Source organism: Condylura cristata, unplaced genomic scaffold (genome assembly GCF_000260355.1).
Source record: "Condylura cristata isolate star-nosed mole 26May11 unplaced genomic scaffold, ConCri1.0 scaffold00024, whole genome shotgun sequence".
Taxonomy (NCBI): Eukaryota; Metazoa; Chordata; class Mammalia; order Eulipotyphla; family Talpidae; genus Condylura; species Condylura cristata.
Window position 1 is genome coordinate 14,064,595 of NW_004567125.1, and position 24,693 is coordinate 14,089,287.

The 24,693-nt window shown below is 34.5% G+C and overlaps 1 protein-coding gene across 1 annotated transcript in view; it reads left to right on the forward strand.

The window, feature by feature from the left end:
• Positions 1-24,693, forward strand: part of POU2F1 (POU class 2 homeobox 1) — a 139,873-nt gene that overhangs the window by 58,909 nt on the left and 56,271 nt on the right. The window contains exons 2-3 of the mRNA XM_004688445.2: positions 3,612-3,712; positions 16,811-16,876. Of these exons, the coding sequence (XP_004688502.1) occupies positions 16,819-16,876 (58 nt within the window). The 5' untranslated portion in view covers positions 3,612-3,712; positions 16,811-16,818. The remainder of the gene's footprint in view (positions 1-3,611; positions 3,713-16,810; positions 16,877-24,693) is intronic.

The window sequence follows — 24,693 nt, forward strand, 5'->3', positions numbered from 1 at the left end:
TTGCTAAACTGGTGGATGGTTTTGATTAGTTCCTCTGTGGAGCTTTTAGGGTTTTCCATATAAATTAACATATCATCTGCAAATAAGGATAGTTTAAAATGTAGTTTTTTAAAGAATAGTTTGTGAGTTGTAATACTGAAGGTACTTAGTAATTTATTTTTAATTATGCCTTGAATCTTTCAATTCCAGCAACATATAGCATTTTTATTTACTCCACAATTTTCTTCATTACCATTTCAAGTCTGTGGTTACTTTAATATCATTAGTTCTCTGTTTCTTTGAAGTGCCCATTGCCTTAAGAAAACGGGAGGAAATTGTAAATGGGTATACTGAAGTTAAAGGAAAAATGAAAATGCATTTTGTGGAATATGAAGACATTACCTAATGAGTTATATACAAAAGAACTACATCTTTTATTTTTTAAAAAAATTCTTAATGAGATTTACTGTGGCAGTCATTTGGCACTATATACAAATATGGAATCAGTATTATTATGCACTTGAAACTAATATCATTTATATATCACTTTTATCTAATAAATAGAACACAGTAAAAAAATTCTTACAAATGGGAATATTAGAATTTATGATTCAAACTTCATACTCATCCCTAAATACTTATTTTATACTTTGGAGTAGTTTCTACTCTTATTATAAAGGAATAAATAGATGGTTTGTTAACTCTGTGTCTGAACACCTCAGTGGTTGGAAATGGGTTATGATTGGTCATAGATTACAAGTAGTAGTGCATTTGAATGTCTTGTGTACAGGAACCCTAATCTCTACTCCCCTGAGTGACATGGATAGACTACCTTGGATTTTCTTTTTATGCTTGTCGGAAAGATAGAAATGATGGGCCACTGCTATTATGTGTATTTTATCAGATACTAGCCAACAGACTCAATTCAGCATACCAGTGAGTAGTTTTCATATTTTTCTCCTCTCAGATTTGATACTGTAAATCAGTATTTCCCAAATTTCAGTGTGCATCAGAATATTCTCTGGAGGGTTTGTGAAATTCAGATTGCTGAGTGCCCACCCCCAAAGCTTCCCACTCTGTAGGTCTGGGGTCGGGCCCAAGGATTTACATTTCCAGTAAGTTTCCTGGTAGTGCTAATTATGCTCTTAGAGAAACACTGCTGTAAGGATATTTTCACTACAATTGAGGAATGGTCATATTGAATTAAAGGAAACATTGAAAAGTATTTCATATAGCTTAGGTAAGATTTTTATTTTGGTTTCTTCCTTTCTGGGTACTGGTTATTTCTGTGATTATACCCCAGGGAATAGTCTCATAAAGCATTTTATTTCTGTCCTAAAAGAAGGGCCACCATTGGTGATGGTATCTCGTAGCTTTTCATAGACACATTAGTTATTGCTATTAAACTGGAGTATACTTTCAAACCAGGAGAAAATACTTCATTTTATTTTACTGACTGGTACAAGCAATGATGGGATTTTGGGGGGTGGAGGAGTATTTTGTTAAGCTACTATAATTGTTGTTTTACTCAATGAGTATTGAAACGTTTAAACCAGATAGAGGCCAGTACAACCTCTGCCCATTGCCAGCTGTGTGTGTTTCTATGGAAACTCAGTAGGGACTAGCAGGATTACAGTTTTTTAAGAATCACACCTGGCTTATTTGCATCAAATTTAAGTTGGGGAAATTTCAAAAGAATAAAAGATCTGTGGGTAATGCCTATGGACAGCCAGAAAGATCTTGTCACTTTGTAACTATCATATTGATCTAAAAAGGGTGGCTGGGTTTTCGTTTTTCATTATAGTTAACTGCTCTAGAGAGTTTTGTGAGACATACTAAAGTTTGTATAGTTTGTGTTTATTTTGTATATTTGTCTCATGCTTAATTTGTTTGTCTTGCTTTTTGTCCTTACAATTTAATGAACTATAAAGTTTCCTAAAAGAAATTAAAGGGTATGCATAAACATTAGACTTTTGTTTCATAAGAAAAAAATTAACTCTTTTCAGTTGTGTAATATAATAAAGTCATAGTTTCATTCACTGAGAATTATGGCAGAATTTTATGTTGATAGTTGCTTTCAGGTATTATGACTATTACCCTTTTAAAAAAGGTAGATTGAACTGTTTACATATTTGATTTTGTTTCACTCTTTGTTCAAGTTTCATGAAAAGTGAACATCACTCAATATGCAGTAGAAAAACTTAGATGCACTAGTTACATGAGTACTGAGTATGATTATATAAACATAGGTTTTCCTTATAATGCGTACTCCAATTAATTGCTAATTAATTTAGTAAGAGCTATATAGTACAAGTGTATTTAAGAGTCATCTGGTACCAGCTCCTCCTCACTGAGTAAGGAGGCTGTTTGAATGCTAATGACCAAGATTGTGCTGCCTCATGTTAAGGATTATGGAGGTCAACAAATGACAGTGAATTTCCACACCTGTGTGTGCCAAATATTTATTTTTCTCATTTTCTTAAGACAGAATTTAATTTTGTTCTTTTTCCCTCCAGACTACTTTACAGTGATAGCAATCCATGTCAATTTATCATCTGTGTCTACATATGTGAAACCATTAAGTAGATACTTGTAAATTTGAGGAAAAGTAATGTTGGGTTTTGGGGATCTTTATTTCTCTCCAGGGATCTGTACTTTATTTTTATCTTTCATGTGTACAGCTTCATAATTTGGCATCTGTATATTCTACATTGTCATCACTATCACCAAAGAAGTGATCACCCTCTTTGCTCCTTTTCTCTCCCTCCTCCCTTTCTGGGCCATCAATCTATTCTCTGAGTTTGTTTCTATTTTGTTTGTACATTTTTTATTTCTTTATATTTCACTTAGCATTGTACTCTCAGGGTCCATTTATGTTGTCACAGATGGCAAGATCTTTTTTTTTTAATAGCTAAGTTGTATTTTATTGTTGGTGTGGTTTTTTTATTCATTTATCCGTTGATTGGCACTTGAATTGTTTGCACATCTTGACTGTTTGACTGTTGTAAATAATGCTGCAGTGAGTACAGGGATGCTGTGTATCTTTTGAAATTATTGCTTTCATTTTCTTTGGACAAGTACCCAGAAGTAGAAGAGCTGGATCATATGGTATTTTTTTTTTTTTTTTTGAGGACTAAACCAATTTACATTTCCATCAACAGTGTACAAAAATTTCCTTCTCTCCACTTTGTCACCAACACTTGTTATTTTGTGTCTTTTTGATAATATTCATTATCACAAGTGTGAGGTGATAACTATGGTTTTGACTGTTTTATTTGAACAATAAGTGATGTTGAATATCTTTTCACCTTTTATTAATGTTAATTAAATATGCCCTTTTAAAGAAAATACTAAGTAGACTGTTAAAACCAGCTTCATGAAAGATAGTACCTCATAATCTGTGTTCCAAGAACTTTTTAATTTACCTCTGTGTTTTGCAATAGGGACAGATGCAGATATCTTTGTATTTGTAGATGAAGAAAGATACAGAAGAGAGGTGCCAGCCTCAGGGAGCTAGACATAGATTGCAGTAGTCCAATGTTTCCCACTGTGTATAATTGTTCCCCTTTTAACTGTTAGGTTATTTTATGCAGCTTACTCAGTCTTGCCTTTTTCTCTTTTTGTATTCATAGACTGGAAAAGTAAGAAGAGCTTTCCTGCCTTTTTAATTACCAAACTACTCTCAGTTTTCAGTGAATCAGTTCAAAGAAAGAATGCAGTCTTTCTATACCTGGTAAATATTTTCTGCTAATAAAAGCTATTAATTTAGTAGCCTCTGATAAATCCAGGTGTTATGATGATTGCCTTTAATTTTGTGGATTAACTATAAAAAAATAGCTTATCAATATATATATTTCATTTTTAACTTTGAAATTTGCTTGATATTTTTGACTTTTTTAATATTATTGAAATAATTGAATGATGCTTGGAATGCCTGTGCCCTAGCCAGCAGTGCAAAATAATTTAGCATTTCTTTTTTTAAAACTTGCAAAAATTAATGCATATATATATATATAGGTAGATAGATAGATAGATGTTAAGTGTTACTTTATTCTGTCATAATAAAACTTTAATAATAATCCTTGTATGGGAGTTTAACATAATTATTGGTAAATAAAATTTTTATAAAAACTAGTAATTAGGCTATTTCAGCCTGCATTTCACCATTTTACAAAGGAGTAAGTAAAGATTAGGGAGATCAAATAATTTTCTTAAGGAAGTTCAACTAAACATTGTAGAGCTAAAATAAAAATCTACATATTTTGACTCTTAATATAGTGCCTTTTAAGGGTCTTTACTTTTAAGTATCTGAAGTATAAATTAACATGTCTAAACCCATATTTATGTTCCGTGTGGATTTTCATTTTGTGTATTTTATTTTTGGAATTAAAATTTAATCATAATTCCAGCCCACCCCATGCTAACTGAACTTACTATGAAATAATTTCTTCTCTTAATTTTGCTTACTCAAAAATAATGAAGACATTAGAGACACATCAAGATAACTTAGAGAAAACACATTTTCCTCTGAAATGATTTTAACTATGACCATACTAGTATTTTTAAAATTTATATTAAAGTTACAGAGTTCTTATACACCCTTAAAAAGAGTGCTTATAACAAATTTGTATATTATATTTAAGATAAGCTAATTTGAGCAAGTCCAGGCATATATTTACTGACTGAACATTTATCTCTGTATTTACTTTACCTACTGGATAATCAAGCAATAATTGTTTTACAAAAATATTTTAGAAACAAATCTTTCAAAATTAGTTGATACCTTTAATGAAAAACATCATGTTTCAGCAGAGTATCAGAAGTCTTTGAAATGTCTGACTAGTATGAAGATAAATAAAAGCTTAGCTATAATGAAAGTATAAATTTTATAATAATGAAGGTATAAAAAATTACTTTTTAGTAAAATACTGAGAATACTTGAGTTGGCATAATCTTTGCCTTAAAACCTGACTTATTCCTGAAATTTACCTTTAATCTGTCCTTAATTTACCACCACCCACTTGACCTGTCAGAAGGGGGTGGGGGAAGGGAATGCACAGAGTGAAATATTAAAATTAAATTTTATAGTATCTAGTATCACATGTAAAGAATTGTTTTATTCCTGATACCGTGAATATCTCATAGCACAAAATTAAATTTTAAGTGTATTTAAATCTATAGTAAGACATAATGTTCATTAGATGTCCTGGTACTTTTCTGTTTGGGATAGTCATATGTTAGGACAATATAAAAGGTGAGATACTTTGACAAAATTTTATTATACTTTCAGTTAAATGTTTTCTAACTAAGATGTAAGAATTTGATACTCTCTAACACTATGGTAAGATTATGGTGTTGCTTAACTATTCTTACCTGGCTGGGGCTACTCATCATTCTCTTGATTAGAAGGGAAGGAGGTGGAGAGGGCTACAGTAGCTTCCTTTTTTGAAGACCCACTCTATTAGACATAAACTAGACATATCCACATTTATGCTTTTGTTTTGGATATTGACATAGTATTTAGATATTGGACATAGTAGTGTAGGAGTCCAGCATGTAGAACACAGAGGGAAAAAAAGGACAAAACTGTGTTGTGCTTTTTGTCTGTATGATCAACTTGTTAACACTCTATATTCTATCATCATAAGATTTGGGAGCACCAAATGCTATTAATAGTTTCCAGTGCTCTGAATCATACCTGCTTGGAATCTCTGTAGAGTGCTTATGTGGCCAATGGGCATTCATTTGGTTTGGGGGAGAGATGTCAAGTTTTAAGTTTTTGTTTGTTTGTTTGTTTTTCCTTTGTGTGAAAGAACTTGGGTGTAGGCCTGAGGTGCAGGGGTGAGAGGATTCACCAGACACAGAGTGGGGAGCAGAACAGCCAGATATACTGAAATACATGGCTGAGGGGAGCAGTAGTCCCAGACAATAGATATCTGCTTCGACATAACATGGGTTAGCTCTGTGAGAATCAAACACAGGCTTTGGTGGTGGTAGTGATGAGACTTCTAGGCCACAGGGAAGACCCAAATTTTAAGTTTCCAGCAGACCATTGTTAATATTACTGTATTAATAGCCTTAAAAATTAGTCAAGAGAGTAGATCTTACAGTAAGGTAAGTGCTTTTGCTCGTCTCTCCCCCGCCCCACCACCTCTTCTGTTTTTCTTTTAATTAAAAACCAGAAATGTGGGGTATGAAACCAAATGGCTGGATAAATGTTTATGACCTTAATCTCATGGGTTATTCTTTATACCAGACTTAGCAGGTTGCATACATTAAATAAGTACAGTTTTTTATATGTTGGTCATACCTCAGTAAAGTGGTTTTTCAAAGTTTTCAAAATAAAATATATACTTAAATGTTATTTAAGGATTAAAACATGAGAAAAAAGAAAAACAAGTACAAGCCATACTCAGATGGTTCTGTTATTATTGGTTCTATTCTTGTTGTGTATAATAAAGATGAAATTTGGATCTGAATTAACAGCTAGTTAAAAAAATGTAAATATTGGCCCTCCCTGGTGGCGCAACGGGTTAAAGCACAGCACTGAGAAGCTAAAGCCACTTCCGCATGAGTTTGATTCCCACCTGCCCCAGAGGTGACCACATGGCGTGGCAGACCTCTCCTGACCCGCCCGCTGCTCCCCTCAGCAGTGTACTTCGTCGATATGCCTGTTCTGCTCCCCACTCTGTCTCTGGTGAAGCCTCTTGCCGCCCCTGAGCCTCTGGCCTGTACCCCAGTTCTGTATGCACAAATAAATCTTTAAAAAAAAAAATGAAAGAAAATGAAAAAAAAAATATTGAAGTATACCCCTTACATAATAGTTTTTGTTATAACAGTAGAAAAGTCTTAATAGTGTTTATTAAATATCAAGATTATAATACCAATATTATTTTTATGATTCCTGATGATTTTCAAAACAACATACTTTCTTTTTAATAAAGTTTTACGTTTATTAATGTATACAAGAACTGGGGTGTAGGCCAGAGGTGCGGGGGGAGGGTGGTGGTGGTGAGAGGATTCACCAGAGACAGTGGAGAGCAGTACAGGCAGATGGACTGAAATACACTGCTCACAGGAACAGCAGGTGAGAGTTCTGCTATGCCATATGGGTCCCTGGGTGGGGATTGAACTCAGGTCTCAGTGGTTGGCTAGCTATAGCTTAATAGCACTGAGACTTTAACCCTTCTACTACCAGTGAGGCCCAAAACAGCATATTTTCAGTTTAATTTAATAACAGTCTTAGGAGATAGCATAATTATCCCCATTTTTCAAATGAGAAAATTGTGGTTTGGATGTTAACTTTGCTGGGGTTGCCATAAACATCACAGGGTGACTTAAAAAAAAAAAAATTACTGTCTCATTGTTCTAGTGGCTAGAAATTTTAGATCGAGGTGTTAGCAAGAATGATTCTTCCTGAAGGCTCTGAGGTGGAGTTTATGTCATGCCTCTCTTTCATCTTCCCTTCATATGTTTCTGTCTCTGTGTCTGAATTTCCCCTGTATATAGAATAGAAATAGTTTAGAATTGTAGTCCATCCCTAATGACTTCATGATAACTGTCATATGCAAAAGACCCTCTTTCCAACTAAGGTCATATTCACAGATCCTGGGGGATAGCCTATAACATCTTTTGAGAAAACAGGCTCTCTTAAATAGGATAGTTAAATTTATTACCTTAACAGTGAAACTGAAATTGCAGTTTTAAAAGAACTTGGCCATAAATAATTTTACAATTTACTCTCAGAGATTTTTAAGTAATCAATTCAGTATTATCAGTGCTGTGTGTATCAATCAGGTTTTTTTCCCCTTTCTTTGCTCTCTTTATGTTTTAAAGTAATTTAAGATCCACAGAAAATTCACAGTCTTAAAACTACTTTTTCCTTGAACTTTTTGAAAGTTACCAACTTGATGCTCCATTTGTCCCCAAAACTTTAGAGTATAATTTCTACAAATCAGTTACAGTATAATCATAAATCTCACAAACTTAACAGTGATACATTCATAGGCTGCATTCAGATTTTGCTAACTGCCCCCAAAATGCCCTTCCTTCATAGCAAAAGAATACAGTTTAGAATTGAGCCTTAAGTTTAGTTGTCATATCTCTTTTCTATTTTTCAATCTGGAGTAGTTCCTTAGCCTCTCCTTGGTATATCAGCAAAATGACAATTTGAGAGGATAGCTTTTATGAAATGCCTTTGAATTAGGGTTTATCTGATGGGTCCTAAGGTTACAATCAGTTTTTGCATCTTTGATAGCAATATCACAGAATTCATTTCATCTTTTCAGGTAGTTCACAGTTTGGTTTCTTGAGTAGCAGTGTTAATTTTGATCACTTGATTACATAATGTTTAGTAGACCTCACCAATGTAAAACTACACTTCTCCTTTTTGTAATTAATGGCATTTTGTGTGCAAACTATAAAGCAAACATTTAGCATCTGTTGCTTCATGACTGTGTTACTATGATGATTTCCAAATGTTGATTTTCTAAATATATTATTCTCTATATTTGTTATTTGGCATTCTACTGTAAGAAAAACTTTCTCTTCACCCTGTTTATCCCTGCATGGATTCATGCATAATTTGAGTAGGTTATAATTTCATTACTTTTTACTCATTTTCCAAATTATAAAAATAGAAAGTTAAAATCAAAAGAAATATTACTGTGGTAGGTTTTCAGAAGAACAAATATTTGACAGTGTAAAAAGATCGGAGTTATAAATTTTAAACTTGTCTTTATAGAATAGGTAGATTTCCCCCTCCTTTTCATAAAGAGGGGAGGGTATTTTGGACAGATTGAGATATTTGACTGCCACCAGACTTTTATTACCATTAATTATTTGGACACTAGATAACATCCAGTTAGTATGAAGAGCATTTTAATTAGTTGAATAGTGGAATATGTGTAAAATTTTTGAATCTCATGTAGAACTTGCTATTCTTACTGTTATCACGAATTCTTGAAGCCTGAAAATAAGAAAAAAGACACATATTACCAATATCAGAAATAAAAGCTAGATGCTAGATGTCTAGTGTACTGGCGAAACTGAAGAGTTGAGTTTTTACAAGAAATTTAGGATTAAATTTTGTAATGATATGTTTACTTTAAAAAAGATTATAAAGTGTTAGAGTGAGTAGTAGAGGAACTTAGTATATGACTATAGAAATACAGGATAGCACAGTTTAAAAGACCAGAAGCATGGACCACCTAAAACAGCTGTGGTCCCTTTCTAATGAATCAATCCTCAAATAACTGAGTAGATTAATACATGCCCTGCAGGGCCACCTGGTGTCCTAGGAATTAATCTGCATTCATCACCACTATGTCCTGAGTTCCACTACTGGCCAAGGACCTGACCCACATATGGCACATCATACCTCTCCCTTTTCGCCCTCTGCTCCCCTTAGCAGCATATTTCAGTAAAATCCATTTGCTCTGTTCCTTACTCTTGATGGTGAATCCTCTCACCTTTTGCACCTCTGTCCTACACCCCAGTTCTTCTACACAAAAATAAATAGGTCTTAAAACACACACACACACACACTCACACACACACACAAATAAAACAAAAACATGCCCTGCAAGTATGCTGCGTGCTTACTTAGTAGTGTATGTATTTCCTCCTACCAGTGTGTATGGGTATCAAGACTCATTTACTGATTGCTTCCAAACCTGTTCGTATTTACTGTACATCTTATTTTTAATTACACTTTTTAAACAATTGTTTATAAACCAAGGAAAAGAGTGATGATGTTCCTGTTGCATGTTTTGAAAAGATTAAATAAAGGGCAATTACTGAAAAAAAGATACTCTTGAATTAGACATGAGCAAGAAAACTATAAAATATCAGGGACAAAAAAATCATACTTCAGATCTTTAGTTATTTGGCAGTGCTTAATAACCAAATTGGTGCAGCAAATTCTTGTCATTTGCCATTTTTAGATTTTTAGTAAATGAGAGACACTTCATTTTAAAAATTTTTTGTTTTGTTTTTAATTTTGTAAAGTAAGCATTTTTGTTATTGAGCAGTAGCTAGAGGCAGCAGCATTGAATATTTTCTATAAGTAAACTAATAGGAAGCCAAAGTAATAACAGATTTTTTGAAAAGGGATAAAGATGAAAAAGGGATATTGCGTATGCTTGAGGTTACCTGGAGGTGAAACCTGTGGAGGTATGAAATGAACCCCTCTCTGGAATGGGGCGGGCTAGAGAGAAAAGGTAGGGAATATTGTGGACTCAGAAACTCTCTCTCATTGGGCCAGGTGTGCTCATTGTCCAGCCAGTACAGGTTAGTGTGTACATTTAAATGACTCTTCATACGGGATGTAACCACTTTGGAATTCAGTGGTTTAGGTAGGTTGAGTACAAGCTGACCTCATTTCAGTCCCTCATAAGAGGTGTATTTTAAACAAGCTAGTTTCTAATTCAGTTATCACTGTCTTCTATTTTATTTCTGGCCTATGAGGTTGAGTCCATAAGGTCATGAGTGAAAATCATCCTACTGAAGTAGTGTTGTCCATGAACTCTGGTTCCCAGAGTAATTTGTTGCCTCTTTAAGAGAAAGGCTCAGTGTTAGGCATCATTTTGAAATAAGTGAATTTTAACTTTGTCCTTTCAGCTCCTTTTTATACTTCTACATGTTAATTTGCTATTTTTACAACCTTTTATGAACCCTTTCCCGCCATCTCTTTCTCCACAGTCCTGGTCATATAAACATTTTTAAAGCATACTTATTGTTTCCTCTAGAAAACAATTTTATTAATCAACTCCTACACTAGGTGTTAAAAGAAAAGAACTGAATTGGATTAATTCTCTCTGTATGGATGATTGAAAAATCCCACAAACCTTCCAGAATGATTTTTTTTTGGAAAAGGATAGTCTTTTTAGGTTAAGTGTTGATTTGCTATTTCAGGAAAAGGATTAAGTGGAGTGAACATATGAGACTTCAGAGGAAAAGCTGTTTGTTCCCTTCTCTTACACCTCACTATGTTATGATTGGGGTAGTTGAGAGAAAAGATGGTTGCCATCTACCTCCTAATCCACGTATAGAGAACTGAACTACCCTTCAGTTTTTAAACTTTATGACACACAGAGTAAGTATCAAGAGTGCCAGAAAGGGAGTTTTGTTGTCTTCCCAGTGTTAGAATGTCAGCTGTCTATCACCTAGAGAGTTGCAACTCATTGCCGCTCCTTTTGTCCCTTTTCTCTTCCTCTGCTTGGAATGGAGATGGGAAATGTGTCCCAGAGGGGAAGACTGGGGAGAGTACTTATCTGAGTTGGTACTTTATAGGTCTCCTGCTGTCAGAGGCCCAGCGCCAGTGTGGGTGACTATTAATTACTGAGGTCATGTCCCTGCTAGTTACCTACCAGCAAACATTCCATAGCTGTGTCTATGGGGCTATAGTTCCACATCTTCCTTAGTTTATGTAGGAATGGCCAACTTGGCATAAGAAGGGAAGTTTAGAGTTGTTGGTGCAAAAGATAGATGGTGAATTGCAGAGATACTCTAAAGTACAGGTTGGATATATAAAATTCAACAAAAACAGCAGAGGATGGAAACATTCATTAACATCTGTCTTCTAGTCGTCTTCATCATGCTTCTCCTCTTTACCCAAGTAGAACTTGATAGTCGAAAACATTCTGCCTTAAAGATGCATTTGAATTTTTGTTATGTTCTATAATATATTCTTGCTTGTTTTAACACAGTATTATGAATTATTATTGAATAAAATTGATGCTCTTGAAAAGTGACACAGATACCCATACTCTAGTCTATTACTTAGTCTGAGAGACATGAGCACATTGATCCTGACACCAGCCTCGTGACAGCATCATCCTTTCACAGATAAGAAAATTAAGATTCAAACAGGGAAGCAATCTAAACAAGTTTCACAGGTAGTGTTAAGTTTCTCCTCACATGTATTTTATAATTTTGTAAAATAAAGACGCTAGCAAAAGAAATAGAGTGCTGATCTAAAAGCTGAGAAAAGTTTTTGGTGCTATTCTGGTATTGACTTACAAAATAATTTTATTTTTAAGTCCCTTCTTAAAACCATGACTTTCTAATTTTTCAAATGTGTTTGATTTTAGTTTCAACCCTAATGTTGGGGAAATGATATACCTTTATGTATAGACCTGTATTTAAATCAGAGTTTTGCCGTGCTTGAACGCCAGTTTTAAATAAAGGAAGTTACTAATGGCGTAGTACCCTTGAGTACTGCCCTCAAATCTAGAACACTCACTGTTTATCTGTACATACTTGATGTTTAAACACAAAACCTTTGTCACCAATTACTGTTTCCTCACTATACTGAAAGCAAGCCATCTTTGCTTCTGCTGTTTTTCATGCCTGCTAGTTCCTCTGTCATATAACCTGTCCATAATGTGTAGCAGTAACCAAGAACTCAGGTTTTGATATATCAGCAAAATCGGTTTTGAATCCTGACTCTAAATTATTAGTGTGACATTGGGTAAGGTGTTTTTAGCTATCTGTGCTTCTGTTTACTTATTTTTAACAACAGAATACTTATACTTCGTGGATTTTTAAAAAAAATATATCTCTTGAGCATTATGTGATGATTTGAATGGAATGTTCCAGTATTATTTTGCCTAAATAGTTTTGGGTTAATGCTTTACCTTGTAAATTACCTTTAAAACAATAAGCATTGTTAAGTAAGGGCACACACACACATACACCTGTATCTCTATATAGGTACATAATACAGAGGATATTCATGAAATGAAACTCCTTTAAAATACTAAGTAATTATATGGTCCATTTTTTGACAATTGATGTAAGTACCACGCTGTCTTATTTTAGATTGATTTTGAGGAGTTTATACTGCATTCAGCTAACCTCATCTGTTAAGTCTGTAGTATAAAAAGATTTGATTTTGTGCTCCTGAACATCATTTTATAGATCCTACACTGCTTCTGGGTTTATATTGTTGCCTGGTTTTGAGTAGACCTTTTCCTTAACAGTGTAAGTTAATATTTGAAAATTCCCTATCAAGAAGGCTAGCACCATCTTGACAGTCCTGTGTTCTGCTTCTACCTTGCTAATTGTTTCCTTGGGATTATTTGGATTGTGTGGAAAGCTTTATTGCAAATCCTCTTATTACTGAAGTCATTGTTGCCAGCAGGAATAAGATTAAAGGTGCTTAAGTCTGTAGAGTTGTTTCTAATTTGTACGTGTCATTTCAGTGGCATATTAACAAAACTCTGTCTCCTGTCCCTCCCCACTCCCCCAGTACTATCTCAAGTTAGGTCCGAGAAGCCAGGCCATTGGAAGAAATCTCATTTTATCCTCCTAATTATTATGCTGGCACTCAGGAGATAATTTTTCCCTTCATGCACTGCCAATTAATATGCAAATAGGCTGATAAATATTTATGCAGTGATTTAAATTATGCAGGGAGTGCTTTCAGTGTATTCTGTAAATGAATTGTTCCTGGACTTCAAAGTGCTGGCTGCTGTGCTAACGAGGAGAGATTTGCATAAGGCCCTAATCACGCGCATACTGATTAAGCTTCATTATGGAAACTGCCAGCTGCAATCTTTGTTTCTATTTTATTACAAAAAGGGGAACTTTTCATGCTTCAGTTGCCTTGACAGTGTCAGTCCTAGCTGGTAGGAGAGACTAAAACTCCTCTGAGCAACTGAAGTTTCTTTATTCAGTTGAAGATTGCTATGGTGTAACTGAAGTTGTATTTTGCTTCTCCCCCTGATCCACCTTCCACCTCCCACTCTTGTTCTGTTAAGAATTTAGTGTAGATTTGTTAGAAATAGTAGCACCTTCTTTACCCTCATCCCAAACCGATACCTGTTTCTTCCTTGCTTTGGACTGTTTGAACTTCTACAAGATTTCACAGCAATGTTGGACTGCAGTGACTATGTTCTAGGTGGGTACCAGCACAGTTCTTTCTTATAAGCTTTAATATGGAAATAGCGTGTGTGGGGTTGACTATGCATAAATGCTTAATCGCATATGCAACCAGCTCCTGGGAGGGGGAACAGTGGATTGAGCATGGAAGAAGGAAAGTATTTGCAAAGCACAAGCATCCTGGAATTTGCAGTAGATCCCTCTCTGCCACTAGTTCTGATTCAGAGGATATTTTCAGTTAATAGTGTAGATTTAGAATTCAACTTGAATGGAGGACATTTTTGCTTTTTTGGAAATAACTATTTGAGAGCATTTCATGGAGTTCAAAAAGCACTCTAAATTTTAAAGACGGTATAAATAACATACACATAGTATTAAAATATTTTGTATATTTAATGCAGCTGACTTACATAAAAACCAAAAAGGATCAATGGAAAAGAAGGTAGAGTCAGAATTGTTCCCATAAATACTAATGTAGGAAAATTATTGCAATAAAACTAAATTTTCAGATTTTAGAAACTATTTATTGTAACCTATAAAAACTAACTTCTGTTCTTCAGAAAACAACCCCCTCCCCCATGATAAAGCTTTGAATATATAAATTGTCTCTGGTAACTTTAAATAAGACTTTAGAATAGATGAAGGCACTTTGAGTTTTGGCTATCCAGTGACTCATTGGCCATATTTCATGGTGTTTTGTGTGTATGCAAAATTATCAAAACTCCTTTAGCTTATTTTGTCACTTGGAGAATTAGATGATGTGAACTGTTAGGATTTTGTTATCACTCCTTTAAGACCCTTGAAAATGATATTTTTCTTAGTACCTTATTTTTCCCACATGAAAAATAAGGCTGTCCCTATCACCTTCACAGTTGTCAGGAATAAGACAAAATGATAATTCTGAAAATGTTTGAATTATTTGGCAAAAGCCATGGCCTAAATCCAAGATAGTAGTAATATCTGTACTGCATAGTAAAAGCCACTGTTAAAAGGGTAAACAACAATGAATGGATGTCAAGAATCCCACCCCAGAGCAACTTGTAGACTGTGTATTAGACTTTTGTACAGTCAGTTGAGAGAGAAAATAACTTCAACTATCGGGAAAAAATTTACTATTTTTACCTACTAAATTGGGAACTGAAGAAAGCATCTTTTAAAGTACCTTTTTGAAATATTTTGCCGTTAGAGACTACATCTCTGTTATTTTCAGTTAGCAGTGAATGACATTTAAATAGTCTTCTCATAGTTGCACAGTTAATACAAATTTTACTGGGTTTTTTTTTGTGTGTGTGTGAGTAATTTTGTTAAGTATTTTTGAAGCTCTTGAAAATCCAGTAGAAAATTCTTCAGATTCACGTGGAATACTTTTGATATAACCTTTAATTTATAGATGTGGAAGCTATGAATGGTACAAGGGGAGATTCTTGTTAAGAATTATACTTAGTCTTTATGGCAAGTGGAAAATTGTCCTTTTTATGAATGTTAGTTAACTGGCTCATCATTTTTACTACTTTATTACTTGGCATCCGTTGTGATTCTGATTCCCTTAATATTTTGGCTAAGTCACTCAGAAAGCTCATTTTCACTAAGTTGTACACCTGTTCCTTTCAAACCTAAGTGTGCTTTCAGATGATTCTTAAATTTTTCTGGACTGTAGATGTGAGGAGGAAGTTGTGGAGCCACCACCATTTATGACTCAGAATTTGATCCTTTTCAGCACTTGAATCAAAGATATGATAGAATTATATAAGCCCATGAGACAAGGTACTGTTTTCAAAACTGCATTATAAGAACTATCTTACAGCTTCTGTGTTAGGAATGAAATTTATGGGGAGAAGGACTCCTCATCCATTATGCTTGGGGATAATGCAACTCTGGATACCTTGTTTGGAACTACTAATGAATGTTTTGATATCCTAGTTAAACTTTTAGGCAAAAGGCAAAATGTACTCTTTGGTTGACAAATCAAATACAGTATAATTGAAGTATTTCAACTAACAGTTATAGTTAAATGAATCTTAACCTTATTATGGACAAAGGCAGAATTTCCCTCATAATAAACCTGTTTGATTATAAATATGCTAAGATCAGTTTGTAAAAATAGAACAAACATGTATATTTAGTCTCTGTCCCTTTAAAGAGGTGGAAGAAAAGCAAATTGTCTCTTACAGATCTTCCAGGATACCTAATGCTTATTTTTGCTATGAAGCCCTCATTAAACAGATATCCCTATAAGAAAAAAACCCACATTGACAAGTTCATTTAGGTAGCAAGGTAATATAATTTTTAAGTAGGTGTGGTGGTGATTCGGTTTTGAAATTATTATGTGGCACAGCTTGTACTGGATTATGATTAAGGTATGAATTTGGCATATTCTCCCTTTAATATATATTTAGTGTATTTTGGGGGTGGGAAAGTAAATATAGGTATTTTTCTGTGACATGCTTTCTATTTATTGTGTTAGGTGAAGTTATTATTTAGTCTATTATGAATATGACAACATTGTTTTAGTTATGGTCAATGAATGTCTTATAAGGGAAACTGCTTGATACTAATATGTTTTACTTTGTGAGGTATTCCATATCTCCTGTGGTTTTATTTAACATATTTTATGCTTCATATCATGAAGCATTTACTCCTTTTATTTGTCAGACTACTATAAATTTTTTTTAAGCTAGATTTCTCTTACCTTTCTTGGAAGAATCTTAAAATTCTTTAGGAAGACAGATTATTTGTAGTTCACTTCAAAATTTAGTGAACCTGAATTTCTTTCAGATGAACTTTATTTGCAGTTTCTGATGTTTTAGTATTATGCTGTCTCTGCTTGAATTGTAGGATTGTAACACTAGTCAATATTCTTAACCCTTTCCTCTGCTACAACTTTGCCTCCCTAACTACCTTTAATCCCCTTTTTTAAAAGCCTTCTTCACCTGTTTTTTTATTGCAGACTCAAGAATGAACAATCCGTCAGAAACCAGTAAACCATCTATGGAGACTGGAGACAGCAATACAGGTAAGAGATACTTCTCAGATCCAGCCTTTTAATTAGACTTAATAGAGCTAAAAATAGAAATGTCTCATTAAACTATGACTCATACTTGGCAAGAGTGATTTGAGTATTGAGATCACAACTATAATTAGGTATTTGTAGGTACTGGGTGGTGTTTGTTTAAGCTTATCTGATTTCTTCTGTAGTTTGCGTAATCATTTTTGCTGCTATCTGAAAAAATATTGAGAGTCCTTTGAGTCAGATAGTTGTGAGTGTGAATTATGGATTTGCCACTTCCTAACTGTGACTTAATTTAGTCAACTCTGAAATCGGTGTTTCACAAGTGGTGGTGCACATTAATGGAGAAATGTTGAACACAGTTTAAGCTATGCACTAACCATTCAGTTAAAGGTCACTTTCATTATAGGTGATGATTAAAATAGTGAAATCTTATCCATCCTACATCTACTCTAGATCATGTTAAAGTTATGGTATTATCTGTAGTTAAAAACATACCTATTTCTAGTATATCCTTATATTTGGTTATTAAGTTGCTTATCAGGAGAAAATTAATGCTATATGAAAGAAAGCTGAGGTCCCATGAGAGAAAGGTAAGTCCATAAAACAGAATCACCATGGTCTATGTTCTTAATTCAGTTCATGGCTTAATTCAGTTAACAAAGCCACTTTTGTCCCATAGGCTTTAGAGGCTTAGTAGACATTTGATTATATGTCTTTATCATCTATCTATATTATATGTGTATATCATATATAGATGAAATGGGGTCTTCCACAGCTTTTGGTAAAGGAATCAATTAAAATACTCAACCAGATAAGTTGGAATTGTGGTCAGGGATACACAAAAAGCAATAGTTTCTAAAGTAAATCAAGTTTTTCAGCTTCAGAGTGTTACCCTTTGACTTCTTCATTTAAAGAGATGGTAAGAAGTGAAGTCACTTTTTGCTTTCTACCCCTCCTGGCCACAAAACCTTTTAATTTCTAGAGGAGTTTAATCAGTAGACTTTTGCCTATTTATCTTTCATTCTAAATTGCTCTTATTTTAAAGTTAGTTGTTAGTGTTTTTTTTTTTTTTAAAGATTTATTTATTTATGCATACAAGAACTGGGGTATAGGTCAGAGGGTCTGGGGCAAGTGGGACCTGGGGATGGGGGGGATAAGGAGGGTGAGAGGATTCACCAGAGACAGTAGTCTTTTAATTTCTAAAGTATACCTGCCTCTTTATGTGAAACCTAGCCATGGGGCTTCCTGTCGTTGTTTAACATGCTTCTCAAATTACTTTGAGGCTGACCAGGTAGATCTTCTGGCACCTCCTGAGAAAAGGTCAAGGCCAGTATTCTCATCTATCCGGATTTGTCAGCCAGCCTCTTCTCTGCTATTTCTCTGTGGCTTTTTGGACCCTGTCTTTCATTGTTCTGTAGCCCTTATCCCTCTGCCTGTATTGGTGCTCTGGCTACCTGCTGAGGTGTGACTTGTTTACAGAGAGAAATTGTCCCAGTAAGCCATTAGGGGAGCGTGAGCAGGACCCCACAGCCTACAGAACAGCTTCACAGAAGAGGCAGCATGTATTTCTAAGGGAAGAAGAACAGACTCACAGAATGATTGGAGAACACTGAAAATGTCCACTACACCAAACTCCTGGGGAGTCCACTTCTGTAAGAGAACTTTAGGTTGCTACCATTTACTGAATACCAGCACCATTTAATAACATCCCCCTTCCCCAGGACATGTTCTTAGCAGTCTTATTAAGTGCTGTATGCCTTACTGGATTTCAATTTGCCTTCTTATGACAGCTCTGCAATTGAGATATTACTCTTTCAAAGAGTAGGAGATTGAGGCACAAAACCAGGCAGGAAATAAAGGCAGGATCAGGATTTGCATCTGCATATGGTTTCTACATGAACTGTAGTAAAATAAAACCAGAATTGACCGATGCTTTGTACTTGTTCAGGTCTAAAGTCATTTACAGGGCTGTATAAATGAATTCTAGCTGGTGCACATGCTGAAATATTTTCATGATTTTCTTGCTCTATTCTAATACAGGATATGTGGCAAGCTCATTACTGACATAGAGCTGAGTGGCATCAGCTTAGATATTTTATTTTTCAGTTTCTCTAAAACTCTTGATTTTTTTTTTGTGGTTAACAACTGAAACATTTTAAAATTCTTCATCACCACCACTAGCTGTCAATTTTCTTTTTTTCCTACAAAGAGAGGAAAATTTTGCTGCTTATATTCAAGAGTTACTGCTAAGGCAGTAATACACAACAGTCAGATTAAATATGAGATGACAAGCCACCCTGACTCTGGAGTCACCACTCACTTCCTATATGTCATTACAGCATTTATTGACTTTGTAAAATTGCAAATTACATCCATATTATGGATCTTTATGTTCACTTGAGAATAATGAAATCTAGAATGTCACTCTTTCAAATATTAAGGGTTTATCTCTAAGTTCTTAGCATCTCCCACTGATGTCAGTTTGTTACTTTAGGAATAGAATGGTATATTTAAGTCCAGTTTGCTGTTAAATTACTATGTTTGATGTACTATATGTAAAACTACAGTTTATTCAGATACTTGCTTACAAATTGGTTTTTACTTAAAAATATGGCTAACAAATCTGAGGATTGTTTGGTTATAAAGAATTAGGGGGTCTTAGTTTTCACTGGTTTATGCATAAGTACAATTTTCAATGGAAAGAACCCTTAGTATTTTGATTTGTAACATTGTTAGAGCATAACTTTGTAAAATTGAGATTGTGTTGATATGTTACTTCTTACCTTTCTCCTTCTCAGTGATCTATTTAAGTTAACCAACTAAATATAACAATGTATTTTTGTCAAATAGGTCTTTGACAGGTTCCCAGAAAATCTATAGTTTAGGAATCTTACTTTATTCAGTAAGTACCTGTCCTATAAAAAAATACTGTACTTAGGTTTTTAGGAGATACTGTTGCAAATAGATGAGATAGCCACAGTCTTTCAGCAATTCATTAAGTGATGAGAAAGTTAATCAGTAAATAGTCATGTTAGATTATGATGATTCAAAAGGAGGTATAAGAAAGTACCATAGTAGTATGTGTTTGTTTGATTTGTTTTGAGAAAATTGGAGTATGTTTATAAGCTAGGTTGAAGGAACTCCCAGATAAGAAGAGACCGATGAAAGAAAAGCAGTTGATAGAATCAAGATAAGGGAGAAGGATTCAGAATAGAGGGTTAACTCTGAAAAGTACTCCCATTTTCTAACATAGAGGGGAAGAAGATAAGATTAAACAATAGAAAATGGAGGGGAAGGGGCAAAAACAATGAGGAGTAATTCAAATTGTATTGTTTCATTTTTCTCTTTTCTCAGATGAAGTAGTTGAGATGGTCATCAGAGAGAGAAGCAGGATAATAGATATAATAATGGAGCAGCCACTCCCATTTGCTATGTATATCTGACTAGCCACTTTATTACACAAATTTTATTTAATAATTATTGAAATACTAGAAGGTAATAATAATATTATGCTTATTTTAAAGATAAGAGAACTAAATTCACAACTGTTTAGTATTTTGCAAACGCTGAACCTTTCATTACCTCACATTATCTCACACTATCGAATAGAATGAAATGGACTTGAGGGTTGAGTATGAGTTTTGACATAGTTACCTTTAAGGAATTGATTTGAATGAATTAATTAATAAATATATTAATAAGCTTACTGAGTGAATGTAAGGCTCAACCAGAAGGAAACAAATGTGTAGTTATCTAGCCAGTGCAGCTATAGGACCTTTCTATAGAGTAGCTCCATTGAAGAAAACAGAAGACTGGATTTTTTACCAAAGTAATATTCCTTTAAAAAATCGTCCATCTGGATAAGAAGTAGTTCTGCTATATCTTGTAACAATTCTTTTGGTCAAGAATTCCTCTCCTAGGGGAAGCAATAACTCTCCCTTTCTTCCTCCTCTCAGCCCATGGCAACTATCTCCTCTCTGTCTCTGTGAATCTGCTATTCTAGATATTTTATATAAGTAAAACCATGTACAGTGTTTCTCCTTTTGTGTCTGTCTTATTCTATTTAGCATATTTTCAAGATGCATCTATGTTGTAGCATGTATAACTGGGTAAATTCCATTGCATGTATAAACCACATCTGTTGATGAACACTTGGGTAGTCATACTTTTTAGCTATTGTGAACAATGCTGCAGTGAACATTGGTGTGCTTGTATCTTAAAGCCCTGTTTTCAGCTTTTTGGGATATATAACTAGTGGGGAAATTGTTGAGTAAAACAAGACAAATTTATTAAATTACTGTCTTGGGCTTCAGAAGTCCTAAAATCAGGGTGTTGGAAGGACTATGTTCCTTTTGGAGACTCTGTGGAAAAGCTGTTTCTTTTCCAGCTTCTATAAGCTCCCTACATTTTTTGTTTTTATAGCTTCTTCCTCCACCTTCAAAGCCAGATTTATCAGCTGACCTCCCAATTTCTTCCTATCCTCTTCCTCCCTTTTATCATCACATCTCTGGCTCTCTTGTCTCTCTCTTTCCATTAGAAGGGCTATTGTAATTATAGTGGGTTCACTCAGATAATTGAGAAAAATATCCCCATTTCAAGACCCTGAGCTTCATCAGATCTGCAAAATCTTTTTTGCTATGTCAGGTACCTGTTCATAGCTTCTGGGGATTAAGAAGTGGGGGTATCTTTGAATGACTGATGTTCTGCCTTCCAGTAGTACTTATCCTAAATTAGACCAGGTCCACAGTAATATAGATGATATTTGGAAAAATAAAGAAATGATATATCATTTTATAAATGTCAGTAGAAAAACATGCTTTTTAAAAATGTAAAACACATTGGATAAACATTAAAGCCTTGCTCACTCTTAAACAAAAAGATAAAGACCAGACTTTTTGCTTTAGTACTACTGACTAATGGTCATCTACTTGTGCTGGCTTATTCATGGACTGGGAACAGTAGTTATACAGTCGATATTGTTGTGGTACAATTTTATTACCTGTTTTCTTTTGAGTTCTATCCGTAAAGGTAATAAGAATTAATTACTAAAAAAACAGAAACTTATTCAGGAAACCATTGTTCTATTTTAAATTTCCATTTGACATTTGTTATAAACTGGCTTATTACAAAGTAATAATTTTATAAAATAGTATAATGACTTACAGTAATATAACTGACAGTCATTATTATTAATTGTGCTAGATACTTTGCCTAGATGATTTTATTTAATCCTTATATAATTCTGTAAGTTACTGGTTTTCTCATTAGTTAGGGAATTGAGACACAGAGACGTTTAGTCAGTTGACAAAGATGACCCACATCTCTAAAATGGAAACAACCATTTTATTTTCCCTCGAGATATGTTATTCCTTATGTTTAGCCTCCAATGTTCAAGATACTGCTCCTCTATTTCAGTAGGATCCCTAAAGTTGAACAAAATATTGATTTTATTCTCAAGAAATTTATAGAGAAAACATGTGAAAATGTAATAGGAGGATTAATAAAAGTATATATAAATCTCTGAGAACGCAACATGAGGAGAAATTGTAGCTATGGATCACAGGAAGCATTAAGATAGGTTTAAACTGAACTTTGATTGCTGAGTAGGATTTAAATTTGAAGATGGTAGGCAGTATATGTTCAACATGAACAAACGGTAAAACCTTAAATGAGGAGAATGATATCTATCATAAGAGTCTTGTAGTTCCTTCAGATTCCTTCTAATTCCTTCCTAATAATGTTAGTGATTTCTACAGCTTTTATCATGTACTTCTCAGAATTACCTAAGCTGGTTTTAGGAAATTCTGTACATAAGAGAACATGACCAGACACCTGTTTTTGCAAGATGAAAAGATCTGAAAAGAGCAGCATCAGTGAATAGACCTACTGTATTCATAGTAATTGAAGAGTCTTGGTGTCCAAAACTAGTTTTGGAAAACATTTCCAGATAAAATAATAGTATTTTCAGGAGCTGCTTCAGAAATTCACTGAGGAACAGAGGAAAACATGTTCTCATCAAAGCAGAGTGGAGCAATTGCAGATCCCAGATTCTGAAGGACTATTTTTCCTTTGAATTTAACGTTTATCCAAGGGACTTTTTTTTAAAAATATTTATTTATGCATACAGAATTGGAGTACAGCCCGAGGTGCAGGGTCCGTGAGAGGCTTCAGTTCACCAGAGACAGAGTGGGAAGCAGAAAAGGCAGATCAATGAAGTACACTGCTGAGGGGAGCAGCAGGAGGGCCAGGAGAGGTCTGCTGCGCCATGTGGATCACCTCCAGGGTGGGGATCAAACTCATGCTGAAGTGGCTTTAGCTTCTTAGTGACGTGCTTTAACCCGCTATACCTATCCAAGGGGCATTTCTAATTCTTTTTTACTTGTGTTATTATTATTTTAAAGGTTATTATGTATTTTACTGTGTGGACTGTACTCTGCATTGGCTAACGTGCTCTTGTAAAACCTGAGGGTGTAAATGCCAATATTGATTTTTCTTGGAGTTACTTCACAGTGTTGTTTTGAATAGTGGTTAGTTTTGTGTGTCGATGAAACTGGCTGGAGTTTTTCTAGAAACTCTCAGGAACACAGAGAGGGGCATATTACTCTGTCCTTTGTCATCTAGAAGCAAAAAGCAAACACCTATAGGAAAGATTGCTTTTTTTCCCAGTTATGTAACAGACCCTCTTTGGTTCTGACCACCAGATATGGAGAGATTACCTTAGTCTTTACTCTTGGTGGATTTAGTGATTGTTTAATGGGGTGGGGGGGGTGGTATTTGAATTATGATTATACTTCGTTACTTGAGTGAATAAGCATAATGATCCTTGCCAAGAGACAACTGATAACAATTTTATAATTATAAAGTTAGTATCCATTTTATTTTATTCATTACTATAGAAATTCAGGTACTAATAAAAGGATTTGTATTTGAAAGACTAGTTAGTATTCAGATTATGAGATTGTAATTTTCTCCCTTCGCCTTTAGAGGGCAGTTTAGTTCCAAGTCATAGTACAATATTATGGTATTTTTTTCCCCCTAAAAATAGAAAAGATTTTTTTTCAGCCATGCTATCTTTACATTGACTTGAAGCAAACAAATAAAAAAAAACTAGAGTCTGACATATTATATAGCATCCTGGAGGAGAGAGGTAGCCATGGACACTAGTGGTCAAGTTTAATGAGCGTTTGGGGAGGAAGAGTGGACATTGAGGCAAGAAAGGAAAGGGCATATGCTCCATGTGCTTCTGTGTTTGGCGTGGGCCCCAGATGTATGTGTTCCTTAATTGGTGTAGGGACTGCCTGAGAGGGAGTAGATGTGACAGTGAAGTGATACATTAAAGTTAAGTTTGAAATTTCAGTCATTCTAGCCACCCATGGTTAGTGACTTCATATTATATCACACATCTGTATAAGATTTCCATCATTGTAGAAATTTCCAGTGAGACAAGAAAGAGCAACCATGGATTGCAGAAATGAACCAGGCAGAGAGTTTATGGAGTTAGTATTCAGTGTAGTCAAGTCTTGCCAAGACAGGAAAATGAAAACATAACCTTTGACTTTGATTGTTAGTAGTTACTGGGGATTTTTTAAAAGGTAAGAAGTAGCAGGGAAATTGCTGTGGATAAAGAAGTGAATGGGGGGAAAAAATGAAAAATTCAGGCAACTCTTTTTTTTTTTTATTAAAAAGTTTATTTTTACATCATTTTTCACATTTTTTTTTTCATCTCAATTGTAATCCCCACGGGCTTCCCATCACCAAATCACCCCTGTGCCACCACCATAGTCCCGTGCATTTCCCTCCCCGTTTTTGATCCCATTCCC